A 24102-nucleotide genomic window follows, 5' to 3' on the forward strand; every position below is an offset into this window, starting at 1 on the left:
CACAGAGCTGGTGTTGCGTTGGGGTGGATTTGTTCATTAATAAATACATGGCTCTTCCTCCACATTCCCGATTGTTTCTGATAATTTTATAGCCATGAGGCAGACCATAAATCACCTGAGGATCGTCCTGTATCTCATAGCGCTATATCGCTGCTATCGTATGATATGACTAATGTTTTGCCTTTGGTTTGTTATGAGTGCATTGCTTGTGTCCTCTCACACAGTGTTTTTTTTTTTTTTTTTTTTTTAAATCTCTATTAACAATTCAATTGCTTTTGCTGCAGGAGGTGAGAACTCCCAAATCCCCATTATCTCATAATGTTTGGTAAAATGGTTTGATTATAAAAAGATAAAAACAAAAAATGGAATACATAGTGGTCATTTCATGTTCCATCAGCTAAAATTGCCTGCAGTCAGAGAGCCAGTGTGTGGGGGAAAAAAAACAAACATTAATGCTATGAAAATTATTATGTCTTCCATATAGCAAAATCATTATGGTGCACATATAATTTCATGCCTCACACGTTCATGATTTTAAATATCTAAACAATTATAGGATTAAAAACTCAAGCGGTTTTACTTCCATAACCAGCTTTTACACTTAATTTACATCCATGTGTTGATTTTCACAAGTGTCTAAATATTCCTTGAATGTGAGAAATCTTCCCTGTGCCAAGCTCTAAAACGGGACTTATTCTGGGAATTCAACATGGAAAGCACTTGCGCAGGAGGTGTTGTCTATTTTCACAGCAATGTAACTACTTTTTGCCTCCTTATTTAAATGTGTTGGGATCATGTGAGGAAAGTTGACTAAATTCACATTTAGTCACAGATATCTTTGCAACTGTTCATCCAAAACAAATGGAAAAATTGCATTTAATTTACTTCCCAACCAAATGCAATATTGATGAAACCTAAACAATGAAATTGTACAAGAGGGTGTTTTGATGTAGCTGACCAATATATCAAACAAACAAATAAGCTAGTAAGAAATGGCATGTTGAATAATGGTACGTGTGCACACACTAGAAGAAGCTCTGCACTGCCAATACCTGGAACTACATCTATGTGTACAGGATTCCTCAGACCTTTAATTCAGATAGATGCTCTGCATCATCATGTCCCACAATGGCAGCCCTCTTGTTGGTAAGAAGAAGTGCTTGTTTCTATTTTGCTTGCACTTTTTGTCAGCCACCTTTTTCTTCATTTGCTCAGTTTATATTTATTGATGACATAGAATTGATCATGTCTTATTTTTGTCCATGATGTCTTCTGTGTTGTGCTGTTGCTTGAAGCTAGGTACTTGCTTGTCCTGAAATTTGTCCTGAGATTAATATGTCAGTTAACATTTCTGTGTACTTTTTTTTGTACTTTTTCTCATCAATTTCCCATTGTCAATATTGTCTTTGAATGGAACTCACTTGAATTTAAGTATCATGGATAGGTGGTCAAATGCCATCTGGTGAACATTTTTGTGGTGAAAGGTCATAAAAACTTGGCTACATTTGGTTGAAAAGTGAAAGTTTTTTAGCTGGCTAGGATATAGCCAGGCTATATCCAGGTAAAACCTGAGCTATACTGGGGTTATCTGAGTCAGTTTATGTCAAAACGTCTCTCAGCCTAGATTTCCACCCCTCTAGATGTCTAGATTCCAGCTTTTGGGCACTTTACCTTATAAATATCTACATTTCACTGGTCTAAATTAGCGCTGTGCTTAAGTGTGTCCAAAGGTGACAGTAAAATACTTTAAGATCAACAAGTGGGTGCTGCATGCACCCAGGGTATTGGCATACTGTATGAATGCCTTTCTAGAGTTATTTTTTTTAAATCACTTCATATTCTTTGTAGTATTGATTGAATGACTGTTTATGGAGGCTGTGTGTATATTTTTGCACTGTTTGTCTCCACTCCTTTAATGCTTGGCCAACAAAATGACTTCAGATTCCATATGTGAGAAATGGCACAAACTGCACCTAAACCTTGATTTAATTTCAAGTGTTTTTTATTTTTACCTTGGCAAACAATTATTTCAAACAATAACTTATCATGATGGATACTGTTTCTGAGCCACCGTTGAATGCCGATACTCTTTTGAGGGGGTTGGGGGGAATTCTCTTACTGGAAGCATAGGTTTTAGACTAATAAAATAGTACATAATGCATAGTGAACTAAATCCCAAAACATTAAAATCAAGGCCCATATCACCCAAAACAGTAAGAACAACACCCTTGGGTTTACTGTAAAAATATTGCTACACATTTTCAGGTTCTTTACTGCTTCCTAAAGGACCTGTAAATTCACGGTGAGATTTTTACAGTGACCCCCTAGGGAGCTGAGGACCAAAACTATTCTTTCAGCGTTTCTGCATGCTCCCTGAATCTTGCACACCCTTTTTGCAATCCTATAAATGTGTTTTTTGAGTCAGCGCCACTATGCCGTACATTAGTATTTATTGATATTGTGGTTGATGAAAACTGGTGGTTCGACATTTTGGAGACAAGTGTGTGAAATAACAGCCAACAGGCTCCCTGCCTGAAACTCACATAACTCAGGGAAAATAGGAACATGCCACAGTGCGTCCCGAAGCCGCAGGGAAACTCATCATTTCAATTACAGCAGCCAAGTCCCCCAGCCCTGATGGCTGATCTGAATCAAAAAAATAAAATAAAATCATGGCAGAGAAAAAGCATCCCAAGTTCTGCATCAGTTGCTTTTCAATTACGACAGGCGAAGCAGAACAAAATTGTTAGCGCCATTTATCGACTGTGCTACTCTCTATTAAAGTACAACTGAAGAAATCCATCCCATTGTGTAACAACCTGACTATTTTGTAATAACAAAGAGTTCCCCTTGTGTCAGATAGCCTTTGTCATCGTGTGAGAAACAAGGCGTCAAAGAAGGTACACCCTGCGACTCCAGCTGACATGGGACTGCATGCTCACACGCACGCACACAAATACAATCAGACCAGATAATCATTTCCAAGAAGTGTTCCATCAGAGATACCCCCCTTTTTTCTCTTCTCTAAGTTTCATTCCAGGGGCTTTCAGATTCAATAAGACCTACTGAGGCAGAACAAAAGAAATAGGTGAACATATTGATTACAATAATGATCGGTTAGTGGAAACGGCTTTTCTGCTAAATGAAGGCAAGATGAGAGAAACTGGGAAAAGAACACTGTCTGATGTCTTGCTGCTGGGTCACTGGGCACGTCTCTCTCTCTCTCTCTCTCTCTCTCTCTCTCTCTCTCTCTCTGTCCTCTCTCTCTCTCTCTATCTCTCTCTCTCTTCCTCTCTCTCTCTCTCTCTGGATGGATTGTTGAGTATCTCTTCTTGCTCCACTGTGCCACTGTGTTTGGTCTTGTTTTTTTTAGAATATAAATGTAAAATAGCAGCAGGGTCATGCTTGACTTATCTTTAATAAAATAGCTGAGTGCAGACAGAACGCAGTGGGTTTATGATAACCCCCACAATATCATAGATGCAGCATGACACCATGAAGCGTGCTTATGTAAAATGGCTTTGCTGGTGGAGTTGCACCATTATTTGGCTTGAATAGTGTGAAACTGATAAGACGATATTTGTTTATTCATTCAGAACAGTGGATTCAAAATTCTCATGTTTATTTTCTCATAAAAAGGAAAGAACACCACAAAGTTTGTAAATAAATTGTAAGAACCATACCATATGATTAATTGTATATTTAATTATAATTATAAAAAATATTTTCATAGCACATTTTTAAATGAAAGACAGAACAGAATCAATACAACTTAAATATATAATTGATTAATAAAATTATTGTTGGCAACCCTTACCAAAAAATCACATGTTCAAAAAACGTGTTCAAAAACCACACAAGAAAACCCAACATTTGAAGAGTACACATGTGAACTATAAAAATATTCCTACTTATAAGATTTGAATGGGAAACGGTAAACTACACTATTTCTAGTCACATTTTCTTTTCTGTTTACATTTTAAAAGGTCTGTGAAATGTGAGAATGTGAAGATGGAAATGACTAAGTGTGACCTAATTTTCTCTTCACACGTGGAAATTTTCTCTTTCAAATTTTCAAAGAATGGATAATAATATAATCTTCATGTGGGCAATAATATTGCTTTGGAGTCTAATTAATCAAGTTTTTTTTACCTCTCATAATTCCTCATTTGAAAGATCATGCTGTATATTACACTTTAAAAACTTGCATGCTCGTTCAACATAAACACGTATGTTTATTTGCTGCCTTAAAATCATGAGTAAGTTCCATTTGAAAATAACCTTTGTTTCCACTTTTAAAATCAAGTTGAAAAAGTTATTGTGATTAAAAAGTTTTCATTGTTTCAATGTTAAGCTTTAAGTTTTTAAATTTAATTTAACTAACATTTGTACACTTTATACACTTTATATTTGTAAACTTTATACACTGAATTATTACAAAGAATGATTTAAAATGATTCATACAAGTCAAGTCAAGTAGAACTTTATTTATACAAAAACACTTATTGCATTGGGTGAGATAAAGGGCTTTTGTTGGTTATGTCATACTATAATAATTTCAGATGAGCTATACAGCTGCTTCTCTTACTTAGATACTTTATCTCCAATAAGACATGCGCATTTAGTAACAAGAGAAATGCCTTTATGAAGCGCAAGAGGGGTCATTTTCACACATAGCAAACTCCCCCATGGTGCTAATTCATGCTTAGATCAGTAACTGCAGTATCTGCATGAAGGCTGTTGCTAAACACAATGCACTACTGTAACACTTAAACTGTTAATAAGTGTAATTCAACATTTATTTTGCTATTTCAATCTGGCATGTAGAACTCTGGGAAAGTGGGTGGAGCTAACTCTGGATTTACCAGATTACCGGATTTACTAGATTTACCAATTTACTCAATTGTGTCTTTTCTCAAATAGTCAAGTCAATTGTGATTTTGAGATCAAATTTTGAAAATTTAAAAAGTTGAGTTTCATGTTCAAAAATTACTGTTGATACATTAAGTTGAAGAGAATAAACAAGTGGACATGACTAAGGAAAACTGTTGATTTTTACAGTGTACAGCTGCTCTTACTGAGAAAATGACATCAAGATTATCAACAAGTTGTATTTTATTCAAGGTCTCTAGCATAAGATGGTGTGTTTTTTTTTTAGCTGTAGCAACACAGAAAGGAGACCTGGCTACAAATGAAGAACTTCAAAAATGTTATCACCTTATAGGGAAATTAGGCAAATAACACTTTGACATAAATATATTCCTATCATTTTCTATAAAACTTAATATATACAACATTAAGACTGTGCAAACTCATATTATCCTCTCTTCACATTGAAACTACTTAACATCAAGTAATGTTACATACAGTAGATTACTTACTGTTAGACAGCCAAGTGGACCAAGTCATTTTATTAATGTGTTTGAAAATGAAATTGATGGAAATGATGGAATGGAATGAAAATAATTCTCAAATATTAGAATGTAAGCATGTTTTTTTATTTTTTTATTTGGATAAGTATTATTATTTTACGTAAAAACATGCCTATCCTCAGATATTAAAATATGAGTTATTTTATTCCGCAGTTTAAGTTTTTATTTATTTATTTATTTTATTTTTTAGAAGTTTTTATTTATTTTTGTTTTATTACAGTAGATATCAGGCAGCATTGCGTTCTTCAGAAATCTCTATCCAATGGATTTTCCTAATAATATTCAAACATGAATTCCTTTTGTTTTATGGCACATTGTAAACTTTAAGAAGCATTGCTACCTACAGTAGATAAAATCCCATTCTATCTACAGTTCTCAAATGGATTATCATATTTGGATGTTAACAAGCCTTTGTTATAAATATGCAGCCTGCATCTTGCCTGCTTGCTATCTCTGTCTCTGAGAAATATCCAGTGTTTTGAGGGAAATATAGAGAACAGACCCTGGCTGATCTTTTTCTGTTGTAATTCTGGTAGTCTTATAGTATACTACATTCAGATTCCTTAATGGGGTATAGAAATGGCCAAATTATAATACAGCACAATAGGCTTCAATGTCAACATTTTAATACAATCATGTGAAGCAAATAAGTTTAATTAGATAACCCCCTTCAAATGAATAGCGTGTATTCCCTGTTCAACTTGTTTGCCCGGTGGCAGATTTGGTGGCACAGTTAGTTTGCTAATTTTATACTAGAGGGCCATCTTCTGCATGACAGTGCTCAATTTTATTGTGTTATTTTAACTTTTTTGAAGTACTGCTTGGACAAATATGGCTCACTGTTTGACCAGTATTTTTTTTTATGATGTATGAATTTTGCATTATATGTAGGGCTATATTGTGCCAATGGCAAAGTGCAATGGACCCACATGTTAAATTGTAATTAGTAATAATTAATTAGCAATGATTTTTAACAGACAACTCAAAAGAAAACAAGTTAGCGTGTGATAAAATAAATGCACTTCTATGAAAAAGAGTGGCTAAAATGCTGAACTGTGAGTGTAAGGTGTGCAGTCACAAATGCCTATTATCAAACACCATTAGAGCTGTGAAAATGTGAGGATCACTACAAATACAGGTTAAGCCAGACATACTTATTAAAAGGCGTGTTGTCCTGTATCATATATATAGGCCTATTTGTGAACTACCATGCACAATTCACAGTAACATCGATGCTAACAATTTAATGATGATTAAATGGTGATGTCTTCCATTTGAAATGCTAATCTCCCTTTCCTACTTACTACTTATAGCATTTTTCAACTGTAACCTTAAATAATCATATATAATCTGTTATTTGTGTTTATATGAAAAGGTCAATTTTAAACCATTATTTATGCAATCAAACATTCATATTGGTATCGCAAAAAAAAGCATTTGAATACATCGAAACTGGTTATTGTGCTAATATGACTGCCTCAAAAAGCATGCCAGTGACAATATATTATAAGAGCTGTACAAACTGGTTTTTACTTTCAACTCAAAGGCAAGTGGAAAGGTAAGCCAGGGTAAATCACTCTGATGACTATGATATGAAATGCCTAAGCCTTAGCACATTTATGAAGATACTTGGCAAACTATATGTCTGTCTGTATGAGGAGCTTTAGATAAATTGTTCATAACATTCCTAAGTCTGAATTCCTAATTCTCAAGTAGATTTTCTGATATAGTAGCATTAACTGACTGGCGAGCTTGTGTAAATATTATGCTATTGAACAATAAAATTGGATTAATTTGAAGCTGTCTAGAGACTAACGTATTATGTGAATACTTCAAGGAACTTCCGTGAAATGTCAGATGACTTAAGTCTTTTGGATGTTGACATTTAGGATACTTCCAAACTATGGTAAATTCGTGTGTTGATTATTCAAGTCTTGTGTTGAGCGAAGGGGGGGGTAGCCGCTCATTTCCTGAAATGAGGTAGACCAGGCCAGAGTAGCCGAACGCAGAGGCCTTCCCTATTCCCCTTTGTGTGTGTTTATATTTTTAAATTCTTATAGAGGGAAAATTAGTACAAATATCTAAAGTGTAGGACCAAAGAAGAAATAATGTATGCTTTCGTGAGGTTCTTGGATGACGATATGTGCTACGCTCTGCCGGTTTCCAGTGTGAAAGAATTTAGACCTCTGCACAAAACAGATTTTGATAATCAGAAGGTGTATCTGGTTCACAGAACTGAAGAGAATGGTACAGGCCAGCCTGGCAAAGCACAGATCCTTGCTCTTGCAGGTAAGTTTCTCCAGCGTTTTCTCTTTTTGTTTGGTTAGACAGAAAGATACCAACTATTTTGTTTGATGAAATAACAACGAATTACATTATGTGTGTATTCAGACTGGACATATCAGAAAGAAAATCACGGGGTTTGTCTTACTTTGAACCAGTACGAGATTTCCATTATGGATCAAGCCAGTGTGAATTTTGATCGATTGAGGACACTTGAATCATATAGACATCGTCCTGGGATTTCACCTTGCTAGCTTGCTAGGTGGCTAGCTAGCGATAACACGAATTGGATTGCTATCTAACGTTGTAAACTAGCTAACTGGCTTGCTACTTCCATTTGCTAACGTTGCATTACAAAATAAGTACTGTTCGCTATTTTGGAAGCTTGCAAGTTTGATGAGATTTTGATGATGTTTCTGGGCCTAAAACGACACTGGTGTCCAAAGACGTTGGCTTGCAAACGTGTCGCTAGCTCGGTAGCTTCCTAACTTACCAGTTGACGAGCAATCACTACCGCTAGTACAAAGCTTGACTTTGAAATTGCAATGGGTATGTTAACCAGGCTATGCATGAGTACTATAACAAGTCTATAACAGTTAGCTGGCTAGCTGACTTGTTTGTCTAGTGACTTTGTTATCTGTAACGTTTGCTAGACAGCAGAACGCAAATTATCTAGGCATGTTCACTATATAGATTTACTTAGGCAAAATATTGCGGTCACAGCTATTTGAATTAGCCAGTCGGTATTTACTCGTGTGGTTGAACAGCACTGGCTAGACCGCTATCTCACTGTGATTTTTTTTTTTACATTGTTAGCCAGTAAACTGTGTAGGGCAGATATGTCAGTCTAACTTACGTATGCTGGCTCCATCATGTATAGTCTATTGGATAACTAAAACAAATTAACCCTTTACGAGTTGGTTCAGTTTAAGTATTTCTTCCGAAACGGCTGCATGCATTCCCATAATGTTAGCTAGCTAAGTCCATGAAATGTTGTTAACGTTGGCTAAACTTCGTTGGCTAGCAAAGTAATTGCACGAGATCTTCCTAGCTATGCTTTGACACTTGCAGTGATGATACACTATCCACTATCAGCGAGTGATATATTGGCTGACTTAAACGATTGATCTCACTAGATGGGTGACAACAGACGGATTGTGTGTGACTATCGTTAGACTGTAATGAAAAGTAATATAGGAAGTAACATAATAGCTAGGAAATAGACTCGAATGAAAAGTGAATTCGGTTCTGCTTGTTTTCACTTACGTAACAGAAAATACTTCCTTTAGAGAGGGTCCCTTTGCTGGTTCACACTAGCGAAGAAGTAAACTTGTTAATCTCCTATTCAAGTTATTATTGCTTATAGTAATTTACATCCAGAAATCCAAATTTAGCAGTCGTTATTCCCTGTAAATAAACGATCATGTCTGTGAAATAAATATACCAACATTAATGGGATTTGCTATGCATTTGATTTCAACTCTATGTAAAAAGAGAACTCTGTAGAAATTGTATTTAATAGTTAGATTTAAAAGTGCATGTCTTTCTTTCGTCAAAGGCTACCTCAGTTTAAACCTTTGATCTGCACACGTAGATTCAAGTGACCTCTTTCTTGTCAGTGTTAACAGGAGGCCTCACTGAGGATGTGTGATCTGTTAGAGTTGCAAAGAAAACTGACTGGTAGCTCTCCACGACTATGATGTGCGTTGTGCTCTAGACAGTCGTTCGTTTTAAAGCATCTATGAAGTTATATTTTGGAAATGCGTGCATATTTACACATACACATACTTGCAATACAAATACAGTTTCTTTTTTTGGAGCTTATGGACATGGATACACATACAGACAGTGTAACTATATTGAAGTTTATATTGCTTAGTTGAATAGTTGCTGTGCATTTTTCCGTTCTTACTCATATTCACTGTTGTTATTTTAATTCCCTGACTTGGTATGATAAAATCCATACAGGATTTATCGTGGTCTCCGTTTACAATGGCATTTACATATTTGTGTCCAGCATTTGCTTTCTGTTGAAAGAGAGGGCAAAGGACATATTAACAGCTTTTGCTAAATAAATATCTTATTTGTTACAGAAAGTGCACATTTTATGCATTTTATGATATTATCACAGTTACTGAGGAATCCGGATTTAGCACCATTTGGTGTGATATGTCATTTGAACAGTGCTATAATCATGCACCCTTCCGTAGAGCATCCTGCCAAAAAAAATCAAATTTATTTTTGGGCTGTGTCAAAAATATGTCCTTCCGTTTCCTCTAACTACATTATCCTTACGAGGGTCACAAGCCTAAGCCAGTCCTGGAAGGTACAAAGTTTATGTCAGGACTATACCTTTTACCCAATATATTTATAGGGACAGTGTATGCAAACACACTCGCAGCATATCTTCAGACTGTGGGAGCATGCCAAAGTACCTGTACCAGTGTAGGCATAGAGAGCATACAGAAGATGTTTTGAACCCCAGACTCACTTTTCTTTGTAACCTACTAGCCTGTATTGTCATATTCACTTTTTTGAAACCTTGTATTTCCATCTTCCAAGTCCTCAAAGCCTGCTAACGTAATCGGGCATTTGTATAATTTTAAGGTAGAAAAGGGCAAATACAACAGTTTAAATAACTTCTTTTAAATTTTAATACCTGTAATATTTATACTTCACAGGTATGTCTGCCTTTATTTTATTTATCCATTATTTATTCAGATGACCCCCATATTTTCCAAATAAATTTGATATTTACATTGCTTCACTAAAAAGTGTTTTCTTTCTGATATGTCTATGTTTAAGTGTCCTGACTATACTTATGTGTACTGTACTTGAATATCTGACACCCTCTTCTGTGTTTTACAGAAACCATAGAAGAGTTTGAGTACAGTATTATGCAAAAGAAGATGAAAATCCCCAAACTGTCCACTAAAGGTGTGGGTAATTCAGTTGAGAACCACTTTGGGGAGGAACGACTGCCACTCAGACATAAAAAGGTACGTTTCCTCTCTAAATGTAGACACTAAGCAAGCAAGTTACTTGCTTGAGAATTTAAATGCCCTGCACTCCATTTTAGAACAGGTGTTTGCCAGTGTTTAAGATTAGTTCACTGGAACTACATTCACTGATAAGGATTGTCTTAAGGATTTTTTTTTTTTTTGCATTCATTTGAAATGGTGCTTTCAAAGAAGGTTACCTGAAAGTGCGTTTACTATTACTTGACATTAGATTCGATTCAGTACTTTATGAGTGGTATCACATTCTTTTGAAACTTCTCATGTTACTGACTAAAGGCTTTTACATAGTCTGTAAGTACAGGGCGCATACGCTGTGCGGACGGACAGTCCGCAGTCGTTTGCCCTTTCATAGTCCAGTCGTACCACCGCATACCCAAGCCCTACATTTCCCACAATTTCCACAAAAATCTTTGCGCGTCGTTTTCCTTTTCTGCCGGAAGTTACACTGTAAACAACATGGCCTCGTCCTTCCCAGCGTTGTGCTTATTTCTCTCCATGAATTGTTGTTCTTCTGAAAATCTTTATAATCCCGTTGGGGTGAATCGTATAGGTCCCTGTACCTTCTCACCTCTTCAGCCAGTCTCTCTTCAAATGTCGACTCCATGTCTGTTTTGTGTATTCCGCATCACCGCATGTTTCCGGTGCCACATGAAATGCATGTCGATGTGAAACATTTTCATACCGAGCCATGATTTGTGTGACACCGGTACGCGTACGCTAGGTACGCGCAGTCACAAAAATTGAGCTTCGCGCGGACATGCCAAGGCGGACGTACGCTGAGGTCCGCTGTTTCGTCATTTTGACCGCGCGGACCCCAGCTGAGTCCGGTCCGTGTATGCTAGGTCTGGACCATGAATTGGCCTTAAGACATTAAGTTTCTCGGATGTTCAAATTTTTTATTTTATTCTGGTCTTTACCTCTGTAGGATTTGCTCTGCTGCAGCAGAGAAGAATTATAGGTTAAACTCAACCCACAGTTACTCAAGTGCATACAATTTCAAGTCAGCAGATAATGTAATTAATGTGCAATAATGGCACTGCAGATTTGGATGAAGCTGCTAATCCATGTTACCTTCCCTAACAAGCTCATTTCTTATTGTATCGATACTTTGCTTTGGAGTCTCTGCAAAAGATAAAAAAATGCATGCTGTTGACATCCTCAAGAACTGAAATCATCTCATTTAGATTATGCACCATTTATTTAACTGTTATTGTTATAGAAGACATAAACACTATTTTTATTCTTTTCCTTTTCTACCACCACCTTGCTTATTTTTGCAAGTAGATTATTTCAATAATTTGTGATGCAAATGTATAATCTAAAAGCAAATATTACATTTCAGTGCCTTTGTAAGGACACATTTTTCTTTGAGACAATTTAGAAGAAACAAAATGTCACTGTTCAGGTAACTCCCTGGTTTAAACCATCATACGGTTTGTTTACAGGTTTAAAAAAAATGAAGTGAATAAGACGCACTCAAGAAGAATACTAAATTCAGTATGTGTAAATTATTTTTTATTGTTTACTGATTTACTTCAAATAGGGTCCAAAATCTATACACACATTTATTGATTTTCAGATTTAAGGTTTAAGGCGATGGGATAAATCTGTTGCTGTTCTCTCAGCGGTTATAGTCTAGGACAAAGCCATAAAGCCGTTTCTAATTACCTGATCAATTGTAAGTGCTTATGTTGAAAGCAACTCTGGTAACCCTTGTGAAATGGTACATTGCCTTAGTCATACAGCACACTGCATGCATCATATCATAGTATTATTTTCCATAGCTTTACTTTTTACATAATCATTTTTACTTCCTTTTAGCATTGTACTTAGGTTATCAAAACCCCTATAAATAAAACATTTTTTTCACCTTTCACATTGAGCATTACAACATGAAAATGAATACTGCCAGAAATCGGAAAGAAAATCTTTTTTTTTATATGCGTGTTTCTGTGGTTGTGGGTCTATGTGTGTGTGCACACGCACACGCACACACACGCACACACACACAGTGGCAATGATATGAGTTAATCGACTCAGTGCCATAATGAAAACCTTCCAGACAGAACTTGCTTGCTAGCCTTTGTTAAGCTTCTCACTCAAAGCTTGTTCAGTTTGCAATTATAAGGTGATTTACCTCCGAGTTAAAGTGTTGTGTTTCTAATGATTAAATTGTTTTTGCTAAATTGAGCTCCGTCTTATCATGTAAATTTTCTTACGTGACATGAAGGGAGAGAATGTCACCACATCAGACACAATTAAGAGAAATGGAATTACCTGCCAGTGGGCACAGATTAATCAGGTAATTGGCACGCTTGTTCATCAAGCAAAATAAACAAAGAACAGGGTCAGAGTGATCAGTTAGGGTCTCTTCTATTACAAGCTCACAAGCTGCCGCTGTTTTTTTTAAGCGTTCAAGATCTGCTTAGATGATAAAATCTCCATAAATACTGAGATATTCTCCAAAATACATGTGCGGTGGTAAGGCATAGGGTTCTGAAATTGGGGCTTCTGCTTGTAGGCCCAAGTGCAAGACCACAGTCGCCCCAGCACCAACTCCTCCAAGAGCCTGGCGGCGGTGGTGGCGCGGCTGGAGCGCAACGCCGTCAGCCTGTGCGTCGAGGGGGACGACGACCTGGCCGAGGAGGAGGAGGAGGAAGAGGAGGAGGAGGAGGAGGAGGAGGGGGACTCGGGCACGGAGGAGGCGGTGGTGCCCCGCGTGCTGTACGAGGAGCTGGTGCACAGCTACCGGCAGCAGGAGGAGGAGATGAGGCGGCTGCAGCAGGAGCTGGAGCGGACGCGGAGGCAGCTGGTGCAGCAGGCCAAGAAGCTGAAGGAGTACAGCAGCCTCCTGACGGAGGTGAAGGAGCTGCGCGACTTCAACAGGAGGCTGCAGGACGTCCTGCTCATGAGGCTCGGCAGCGGTAAGAGAGCCGCGCCCGCACCCGCCGTTTCGCCCGCGCCACCGCCGCGGTGAGCGCTTTGAGAAGGGTCCACTCCTCCGCACTCGCTCACTGACTGCCTCCATCTCCACGCTAACAAAAGCTGCGCTGCTAGGATGGCACAGTAGTCACGGACATTGGACATTGTTCTGTTCCGCTATTGTTTCTATGGCAAATAGAGTTGACTCAGAAATGATTTACCAGGAAACCAGATAAAAAAAATTCATAATCCTTTGGTAGGGACCATGCATATTATGCACTGGTCACCACCATAATGTATGAACATTCAGGAAAGCATAATTTTTTACACTGTGTGCAGTTGTTTAAAACTGATCTCATTTTCTTTTCCATATGAACAGTGATTCAGTTCCTCAAAATGCTGTTGCCAGGAATGTTTTTAACCTGCTTGTGATGACAAGCTGATAATTTTTCCAAATGATAACATAGCTATCACTGTCCGTAGTAGTAAAAGCATTGTTTTATCAGTGAGCAGAAAAAGTAGTTTGATATGTGTAATCACATTTTTGTCATGTTGCACACAAGCAAGTGACTTTAAAAGGGCTATTACAAATTCATGAAAACATCACCACTGCAGCACTTCAAGTGTACACAAGTACAGAATGTCTTTATCAAGATAGCTTGTTTGGACTCTTCACTTTGACTGGTTGTTTACTAATGTAAATATGTATTCTTAATTGGGTAGTTAACTGATTTGGCGATATATAGATCATGGCAATTGATTTCTTAAAAGTCTGGTTTCATTTGTTGATTAGTGTACTTTAATAACTATGCTATGTACTCGTTTATGAAAACAATATTTTATATTTTGTAGGAACTATGCCTGTGACCTGTGTTTCCTCATAGCTGTGTAAAATTACTAATACAGTGTAGGCTGTGTATGTACAAAAATATGTTATTTGAATTGTATATACAGTAAGAAACTGGTTCATTGCTAGGGGAAAATGAGCCATGATCAAGCCTCTTGTAACCAATGAAAAAATATATATTTTTGTACATACAGAAAAACAAATTGAGAATAGATTCATTTGAAATTTGAGTGTATTACTCTGAAGGTACTATGGCCTTCTGCCAGTGCCAAAATAAAAAGGACCGATACGTATGAAACCACAGACAGCAGTGCATTCTGGGGGGTAGTATTTGAGTGTGCAGGATGAAAATGCGTTGTGGACAGCAGCAGCAGCGGCAGCGTGTTCACACACACCTTCTGACCGGATGGACAATCCCAGCCCTCCAAAGACAGCGGCGGCGGATTAGACGGCCCAGGGTGGCCCGGGGTCAGGAATGCTGTCTGCTGACCGATATTAAAACTCATCAGCTACGTCGGGAGCTTAGCGTGGCCTGCCACCGAGCCAGCTTACAGGGCTAAAATAGCCCACTGTCTGGAGGCACGGTGGAGCCCTGCTGCAGGCTGTGCTCCAGCGCTACAGCGACTGCACGGGGACAGGGTGTGCAGCGCTACGTACGCTAGCGCTTTTAGTCTGTCCGACCGCATTGGTGTTTTCATGAGACCTTGCCTCTCTGCACCGTCATTACCGCTAACGTTTCCGTCCCCCTTTTCTCCCGCGGCAGAACCTATGCACGACAATGGCACCCAGACAATCAAGGCAGAAGTGGTGGAGCCCATTATCGAGCCACAGGAAGTGTGCAGAGAGGAGGCAAACACCAGCTCCAGCCACTCGCCCTCCCCGAGAACTGTGTACACTTTTACAGATGGCAAGGTGAGTCCTTCCCCCCCCGCCCCTTTCCACCACACCGAGGTCATTGATTGGTTGCTTTCTCTCATTTGTCCTGCTTTCACCGGAGGACATTGACAGGGGTGCCATTTATGCTTTGTTTGTTTTGTTTGAGCCTCTGTTCCCTTGCAATAAATAGGAGCTAAGCTTTATTTCCTGTTGAAAACTCTCCCGCCAGGGTCTGGCACCAGGACTGCTCATTTAATGCAGTCCTCTTACTCGCTGCAGAGCGTTTTTACTGTATTATTCTGTCTGCCTCGCGCGACATGGGGGAATTTGTGTTACAAGCGGAAAGGGTTCTCAGTTCAACCGTGAAGAACAAAAGCAAATTAGAACTCTCACACTTTGCCTGGTACTAATTATTTATACCACAGGAATCTAAGTGACTGACAGGTAGCCCTAGAAAAAAAAAAAACACTCCCCAACCTGAGAGCTGAGAAAAGCCTTCCTGCTGGCCTGGGTCCTAAAGCACATTAGCTGGGATGGAAATCGCTCCTGGGCATGAAAGGCACACAACAGTTGGTAGTTCTTCAGTAATTCTAGGCAGGCCTAACTACTTCTCTTGTGGCTTCGGTTGGGAAAAATGTCTTGGAGGTGCTGTGGTGTTGAGGGCCGGATTCCTCTGTGTGACTGTAGCGGTAGGCCTTTAAAGGGTCCGCGGCTCGGGGTTCGAGGCGGTGCGTAACGCGCCTGGCTCTCGCCGCAGGTGCACCTCGGCGGGGGCATCTGGGTGGAGGAGGAGAAGTGGCACCAGCTGCAGCGCACGCAGGGCGACTCCAAGTTCACCAAAAACCTGGCCGTCATGATCTGGGGCACGGAGACGCTCAAGAACAGGAGCGTCACGGGCGTGGCCACCAAAAAGAAGAAAGACGCCCTGCCTAAACCGCCCCTCTCCCCCAGCAAACTCAAAATCGTCAGAGGTAACACAAGGCAATCCAAAAAACCTTCACACGTTTTGATCTTACTTCCATTTTCATATGGTATAGCCGGCAGGTACAAATGCATGTTGGGCATGGATTAGATTGAATCGCAACGCATTGAAATGTGGATTGTGAGCCTAATTCTACGTCTTGATTTCTTTCCAGAATGTCTGTATGACAGAGTATCCCAAGAAACGGCGGACAGCGCTGAGATCACACAAAGATTGTCCAAAGTGAACAAATACATATGTGAAAAGATAATGGATATCAACAAGTCCATCAAGAACGAGGAGAGGCGGGAGTCCAAGCTGCTCATTAGACAGACGGTCAAGATGGAAAATTTCAGCTACGATGGCATGTAGTGATTAAAAGTTGTCACCATAGCTCATTCTGCTCTTCTTGGACTGCCAAAAAAAGGAAGAGGGTGGACAGGATCATCACTGCTGCCATTTGAGATTTTTCACTGGAAGGCCCAGATGAGGCCTTTTCGACTTCTCAAACAAACTGCTGCGTGTCAGACAGCTTTACCACTCCGTGAACGTAGTCAGCGGTCGATATGAGTCATATGAGAAATTGAGTGGAGTTTATTTTTTATAAGTTTTGGGGTGAGGGCTGGGGATGGGAAGGGGGGTGGGGCAGGTGTGTGTAAGTCAGGAAAGATCCTTTCCATCTTGGTGTGAAAGAATATGGTGGTCCGAAAAACAGCTGTTCTGTGTCAGAACTTGGCATCGTGTCCTAACGCGTTGTATAGAAGAGCAAGAATATACCTTCAGATAAAAGTTTTCTAATTTTAGGAAGACTTGGTAAGAGAATTGACTCTGGACAGTATACGGCGTTTAGAGGATGCAGTTTTATAGAGTGCCACCCGTGTGCGAGGTCTGTTTTGAGTACGGCTGGTACTTTTCGCAGTGACTTGGAGACGCACTTTTTCAACAGGGGTTTTAACTCTGTATGTCTTAATGGCTGGAGACCATAACCTCTGCTGTTGATATCCCGTTGTCCTGAATATTGATGCTCGTTTTAATAGGGATTATCATTAGTCTAATTAGGTAAGGGGGAATTGGTCCTAGTTTTATGGGGCTGTAACCAGGCACCCCTGGTTTACTCTTGTGTATTTTGTCTCTATTTTCTCTAGAGCAGCACTTAGCACTTGCTCTTGTAATAATTTAATGCAGAAACCCCTCTGTACACCCCAGATATTTCAGTATGCAAGGTAGGAGTGCTGCAGGTCCTGATGTAAGATTGTCTATGCTGGCGTTTCAGTAGAGTCAGGGATGCATACACGTTTCGAACTGTGAATTTAGCAATGTGAGGAAAAAATGAGAATTTTTTCTTTTAGATACAACTGTGAACACATCCTTTTTCTGCTCATCCATGTCCTCAACAGGACATTGATGAGGGGGCCCCTCCAAAGTTGGCAAACGGCAATGACGTAACAAAGATGCGTGCACATTTTGGCAACAGGAAGCAAGCTGAGGGACTGCGAAGCAGCTAACCTTTCAAGATCGCAAGTTATCTTAGTAAACCTTCCCTACCAACCGATGAAAATATTCCAGATCCCTATAGTATAACTAGATGATGGGGTGTTGCCATATCACGTTTACTGGGACACGACGAGTTCGGATGTGTCTAGATGAAATGGGATCTTAGCCCACTTTCTGGGCAGTCGTAAAATTGAATTAATACGGCACATATATACATAAAACTGTGTGGCTAGCTCAGGGTTGATGTAACAAATTTTTCGAAGATATTCAATGTAAATCAGCTGTTCTTGATCGTACCTTTCAACTTCTGCAATGTTGATATTGATTTTTTTAAGCTGACTGCCACATCACTGGTATCAACGCTAAGTAGCGTTGCCAGATGGAAAGTACAGCAATATCACATTGAGACTTTAAAATGATCATATTTTACCGCAAACTATCATACGTAAAGAAATGACCAGGAACCGTAGATGTTTGCCTTCTCTGACAGTGGGAAACTTAACGATTGTGGACCTGGACAAAATACAGAGGGCCGTTTTTATAAGCATGGCAGTGTTGATTGTACCTGGAAAAAAAAAACATAAAGATAAATAATATTCATGTTTTTCTACCACTGATATCCTAAAGTTCCCTCCACAAGTTAACGGCATCCAAAGTGAAGATACTGTCACTGTTGTTTTAAACTTTATTTTCAGGGATGTGAGTGCTTGGGACCTGTTCCCCAGCTGAGCTTTAAGTCTAGCAACACCTCCAGTAGAGGATGTCTCAAAATGGTTCCCTGATTAGTGGCCAGGCATATACATGTATTTGGTTGAGAAACCTAACATGCACACATATACTGCCATAAAAGCAACAGTTGACATTTATTTATGTCATTGTATTTCAGTAGTTAAGAAAAAGATTGTGTGAACCTACTCCCTCCCTGTCACACCGGTTTCCATGAAGACAAAGCAGTACTTCCGTTGCCAAAATGCGTGCGCATGTTTTTAATGACGTAGGTTATGAAAGGGTATTATAGTGTAGTGCATACATTTTGCAGGGCCTTATTTTTTTTTTAAAAACAATCACAGAGGGTTGCGCTGTCTGTTCTGTAAGTAAGCTGTGATTGTAATGTAAGCTGATATTGCTTAAGCTGCACTTTGGTGTTTGCACGTCAAGTGTTTCCGGGTTCTGCGTTTAAGTGCGTGTAAAGCTGTCAACGCCAGTGGGGCTTTGATGCCCTGTTCCCCCTTCCAGGCCTAAAAAACGGCAGAATTCCTGGCCTCCTCCAAACCTCTCCTGTCAGGCACACCAGTGGGAATGAAATAAGGTATAGTGACAACTTCCAGCGAGACATGCCATCAGAACTTTACTCAAGTGTTTTCTGTTTATTTTTTCCCCAAAAGGTTTGTGTGGCCATCTGCAATAGAGAACTAAATGCTGCAGATTGAATTCTCAACTGTGACCATGTTTCTAACTGTGATTCACCTGCAGGCCTGCCCTTCAAGCAGAAAAGCTATCGCTCCTCGAGATTTCCCTTTGTTCTGTTTTCGTATTTGATCCACCTCCTGTTAAGCTATCATTTTTCCAGGTTGTTTTTGGAGTATGTCATTCTTTTTTTTTTTTTTTCCCTCTCAAAACAAGAACATTTTAGAATTTTAGTCCAGGTTGCACCACACCTTGTTCAGCTCCTGGTCTGCGTATTACTGCTAACTTTTGTAATTTCACCTTTGCTAAGCTCATTTATTTTTATTTTGTGTTTTATAGCTCCCTTGTTGGTTTTATGCTTTTTCATGCATAGAAATATAGATATTATGTCTCTGTACTGAGAGAAAAACAGTAACCCTTCTTCATTGTGACAATTAACCAATAGCACATAAGGAAACCCATAACTTTAATTGATACTGTTTATACTTGGGCTTTATACCTGTGCTTATGGACAGTTGTGAAGTATAAGTCCAAACCATTCTGTTTTCTTCACTATCTTTAAAGGTACACTCTACGTACCTAGAATGAATGGTATCTTATATACTGGGTTGAATACTTCAATTGAGCCATTCACCTCCTAAGGTCAGTGTTTTAAACCCAGTTTGTGAGATCTGGTGAATACACAACTTTGTATATCATATCATTTTCTGATATTTGTGGCCAAGTTATGGCTTTCCTGAAGGCGCAGTCCTTTAAGATCTGTGAGATCCCTGGACTGTTTGCCATTTTAAACACCACCACTTTTTGCGTTTAGTATGTCTCATCTACGCAACATTTTCAAATTGAATTTGTGATTTTTCACCTATTCAAACAGATCCTCTATATAGAGGTCCTCCATTTTACGTTTAGAACACAGCTTACCTCTTACAGGAAACAATACGATCAAACTACACAGACAAAAATGCTATGGTTGTACTCAAGTGATTTAGCTTAAATTGTATTGTTTTATGTGAATTGTATATCCAGCTGTTTGGATGATGCTTTAAAGTGAAAGTCACGGATAGGTGAGAACACTGGGAGATGAGAAGCCAAAGGAAACTCATTTGTTTCATCACAAATGGATCTCCCGTTATGTTCAAGTAAATGTTCTAATCTGTTTTACAGTGCAGTAGCTATACATGCGCGCTTGAACCATGTGTACCTGGTATGTGAGGAGTGTCATAAGACGTGAACAGCGTGCGAGAAGAACATAAGCGTGCTTTTAATTCATTCCACACTCGGTCTTCTCCAGTAGCTTTGACGTTAATGTAATTAACAGGGCTCGCCAACTGGATGCAACTCCAGATATTTTATTCATATTTAAGACCCACAAAGTCTTTGAAACCTGAGAGCGAGTTGTCATTTCACCTCCATAACTCAACGGAAATCATGTTCTCAGCCTTTTCAACATTGACGCTATTCTGAAGAACCGAGTATTGGTGATCTTCACGGTGGACAAATGTTGGACCCCTTTTGTGCAACTGGATAGTTTGTGTCCCGTAATGGCTGTTGAGTTGGGGTGAGAAGCTCCACCCCTCAGGGGTTTGGCATGTTCCTTCTGGATACATGGATAGCACCTTTTCAAAGCATTGAGACCAGAGGAAATGGACGATTCCGCTTTAAGTCCGATCACCACTGCGCACTGTAACATCTTTAATCACCTGTGGTGATTTATTGACCAGGTGCTCGTGGGACCAGAGATTTTCACCCTTGCTGAAGTGTGTATTTTTACTGTGCACTGCTTCTTGTTAACAGGGTGCTTTATGGAGGTAAATAAAGATGCTAAGCCAAAGTATGGGATAATGACACTCACCATTTGGGAGAAAACTAATGGTAAATTTGCTGGAATTGAACTTGCACAAAATTACCCCTGCAGAGTGCAGGGGTGTTCATCTAATACTCTATAGCTGCCACAGAGGATAAAGATATTTCCTGTGTTTTAATTGTTTTTTGTTGTGGTTGCTATCATGCAATAATTTGCATCGGAATCTACAGGGCCCTGGAGGGTAATGTTTGTGGTACCATATGTCTGCTACATCAAGGTTTATGGTAGCCATGAATGCACTTCTGTTGTGTGGACCCTGGAGCTTTCCTTTAAATCATGGTGTTGGGTTTTTGTTTACTTGTTTACTTTTTCGCTTTATTTCCTGATGCCAAAATGGAAGGGGAGGAGTGGAATTGCTCTATGTGCAGTTAGATATATTTGTATACTTGTATACAGCTGTGATGAAGAGATGTTAGACCTCATCCGCTTAGCTGCAGAACTGCTCAGTTACAGACTACAAACCACAAGCTGAGGACCAGTCTAAGTGTCTCAATGCCACAGCAAACTGCCCAGTGCTCCTACCACGAAATCCCACTTAGGCTGTGATGTCGCTTCCTTCAGTTTATCGCCTGCAGAAAATTTTAGTCAAGTGTGGTATAGTTGTCATTTGCCTTACTGCTTTAGAGAATCAGATCCATTTTATGTTATGCACCTTGTGTAAAGTGTGAAAGGACACTCAAAGTGTCTATTCTCAGACTGTTTGTTGCTTTAAGGCAGACAGATTGGTCAAATCTTGTGAAATCATTTGCAGTTTTACATATGTTATCAGTGAAAACTTTAGCTTCACCATCCTACCTCATTGCTCTACTTGTATGTGCATACATTTTAAAAGCTTATGAAACGATTAGAAACGTTAGTGCTCCTTAACACTGAGGAACCAGTAGCATGTACATAGGCAACTTCAAGCTAAAGTAACATAAGAAAGGATTTTTCTTAACTTCATGAAAAAGATGCCATTGTTAGGGATGTTAAGTAATGTCATTCCTTCCTACATTTGCTTTATCAATGTTCTAAATATAGCCAATTAGAAAAAAAACTAATAGATATAACTAGCTCTGGTCATTACCAATTTTTTATTTTATTTTTTTAAGTTGTTGATGGTGCTATGAGCAAATGTGGTGACACTGTATCTCTTACCTCCAGTGGTGCTAGCTTTTTCTAACAATCATTTCATTTTCTTTCAACTGTTCAGTTGATCTGTCCTGAAAATGTTATCCGATGAGGTTTTTGCCCGTAGTAGAATGCAGATTTTGAGGTGGAGCCTTTCACCATTATTCGTAACCACAGAAAAGGCAAGCCTGATTGTTTTCTGTCCGTTTAGAAGGAAATCTGGACTTAAATCCATGGATCGTGTCAGTCCATTATTGTTGGATCATTGTTTCATGGTTTCCTTGGAAAAAGTCCACTAGTTGACGTATGTGTAGTTGAGATGCTAATGTTAATTCAATTAGGTAAATATTTAGTACGACAACCCTTTATCACACCATGTCAGCCAAAGTGTATAAAGAGAAATTGTTGTACGATAGACTTCAGAGTTCATTGTTCATAGCTTTATGGACGTTGTGAGTGTAGGCACATTAATCAGAATACAATGGCCACATACTGCAGCGCTCATTTGTCAGTTAAATTAACAGTTGCACTTAGGCCTGGTCTGTAATGCACATTTCCTTATGGGCAGTCAGTGTACATTAACACGGTCCTCAGCACGCACGGTTGATTGTCTGAATTTGTTCAGTGCAGTGTTAATGCTAGACAGAAAGATGGTTACCATGATTACCTATATGTAATTTGCTGAGAGGTTAGGTCATGGATTTGTGATGACCTGCTGTCAGAGCTGTGCTCCTATTGGACCGAGGGGAGATGTGAATGCAGTAGAGAAGTGGCTCAGACTGAGGGAATGAATTGTCTTCTCATTTATGATGCCTGAAAAGAAGCGTCTGTTCATGAGGACTTTGTTGATTAAGGGAAATCATATGGAGTGCATCGTGAATATTTTCTTTTGCCCCTAAAATTATATTATATTTTTATTTGGAGTATTACATCATCAATTGTAAATTATCTCCCATTTATTTGAACTTTTACATCCGTTTTATTTTTCCTGCTGCTGACCAGTTTAATCTAAATTTATATTTAAGAAATATATATATATACATATATATATACATTTTAAGAGATCCATTGGTGAAAAATGTTTTGAAGTGTGGTTCCCAATGTCAAATGGTGATTGGATGGACGCATGGGGTCACAGGGATGAACTATTTTCTCAGGTCATTCCTGTGAATGCTGTGGTCCAGAGAAGGCTTCAGAATGAAGCAGAGGATGGAGAGTTCTCCATCTCATTATTGGGGCCTTGTTCTGGTTTGGGTTAAAACGGGAGATACGTGGTGTCCCAGGAACCAGCAGGATATGGCAGGAGACACTGAGCCAGTCTATCTGTTTGGCACTTACCTGGAGCAATCTTATTGAAAGAAGAAAACTGTCCTGGCAATTGTCACAGTTCTGCTGTGTGACTGAATTTGCCTCTTAGCATCATTTTCTGTGTGTTTGCTGCAGTCCAGGTACTCCTGTTAAATGTACAGATCTAAAGAATAAATGCAGACTTTTATTCTAAGAAAAGAAGCCTTGATGGCTTGGCTGCGTGTCGTATTTGTGTCCTCATTTTTAATGACTTGCACCTTTTATTTTAGTTCCACCTTTTCTCAGATTCAGCTGTGAGGACCTCGCTGTTCTCAAAAAAAAAAAAAAACGTTCATCAACAGCACTGTGAAGCCAGATGTGCATTCGGTCTATAACAAGTCGTTGCTTTTGCAAATGGTGGCACTTTTTTATAATACCAGGCTCATATTTACATTTCCGAACGCAAGATGTTTTGCTGCATGCAGTGTTTTCCTTCCATCTGCAGTCAGGAAAGCAGACAAGCTCATGTAGGTATGCTCCATTCCCCCTACCTTCACACTCTTAATGCAAGTAGACTTTGTCTGCACTATGAGCTGGGT

At 39.2% G+C, this 24102-nt stretch overlaps 2 protein-coding genes across 5 annotated transcripts in view; both read left to right on the forward strand.

Annotated features, from left to right (window-relative positions):
* Positions 1–24102, forward strand: part of agbl4 (AGBL carboxypeptidase 4) — a 312915-nt gene that overhangs the window by 229515 nt on the left and 59298 nt on the right. The window lies entirely within an intron of this gene.
* On the forward strand, positions 5650–23725 carry bend5 (BEN domain containing 5). 3 transcript variants are annotated; one of them, XM_064333330.1, is made up of 6 exons: positions 5650–7721; positions 10584–10714; positions 13257–13659; positions 15268–15416; positions 16138–16351; positions 16517–23725. In XM_064333330.1, the coding sequence occupies exons 1-6, from the start codon at positions 7541–7543 to the stop codon at positions 16711–16713; spliced, it is 1275 nt and encodes a 424-aa protein (XP_064189400.1). In that variant the 5' UTR covers positions 5650–7540; the 3' UTR covers positions 16714–23725. The 3 variants fall into 3 exon arrangements, with proteins under 3 accessions (XP_064189400.1, XP_064189401.1, XP_064189402.1); XM_064333331.1 differs by lacking the exon at positions 5650–7721 and adding an exon at positions 7733–7852; XM_064333332.1 differs by lacking the exon at positions 5650–7721 and adding an exon at positions 7877–8264.

This window comes from Anguilla rostrata, chromosome 4 (assembly GCF_018555375.3).
Source record: "Anguilla rostrata isolate EN2019 chromosome 4, ASM1855537v3, whole genome shotgun sequence".
Classification (NCBI taxonomy): domain Eukaryota; kingdom Metazoa; phylum Chordata; class Actinopteri; order Anguilliformes; family Anguillidae; genus Anguilla; species Anguilla rostrata.

What these genes read in the sequence shown, in the direction of transcription:
- bend5 (XM_064333330.1), top strand. Translation starts at nt 7,541, where the DNA reads ATGTATGCTTTCGTGAGGTTCTTGGATGACGATATGTGCTACGCTCTG. An exon ending in ACAGATCCTTGCTCTTGCAG is followed by an intron (nt 7,722 to 10,583) that starts GTAAGTTTCTCC and finishes TGTGTTTTACAG; the next exon opens with AAACCATAGAAGAGTTTGAG. An exon ending in CAAACTCAAAATCGTCAGAG is followed by an intron (nt 16,352 to 16,516) that starts GTAACACAAGGC and finishes ATTTCTTTCCAG; the next exon opens with AATGTCTGTATGACAGAGTA.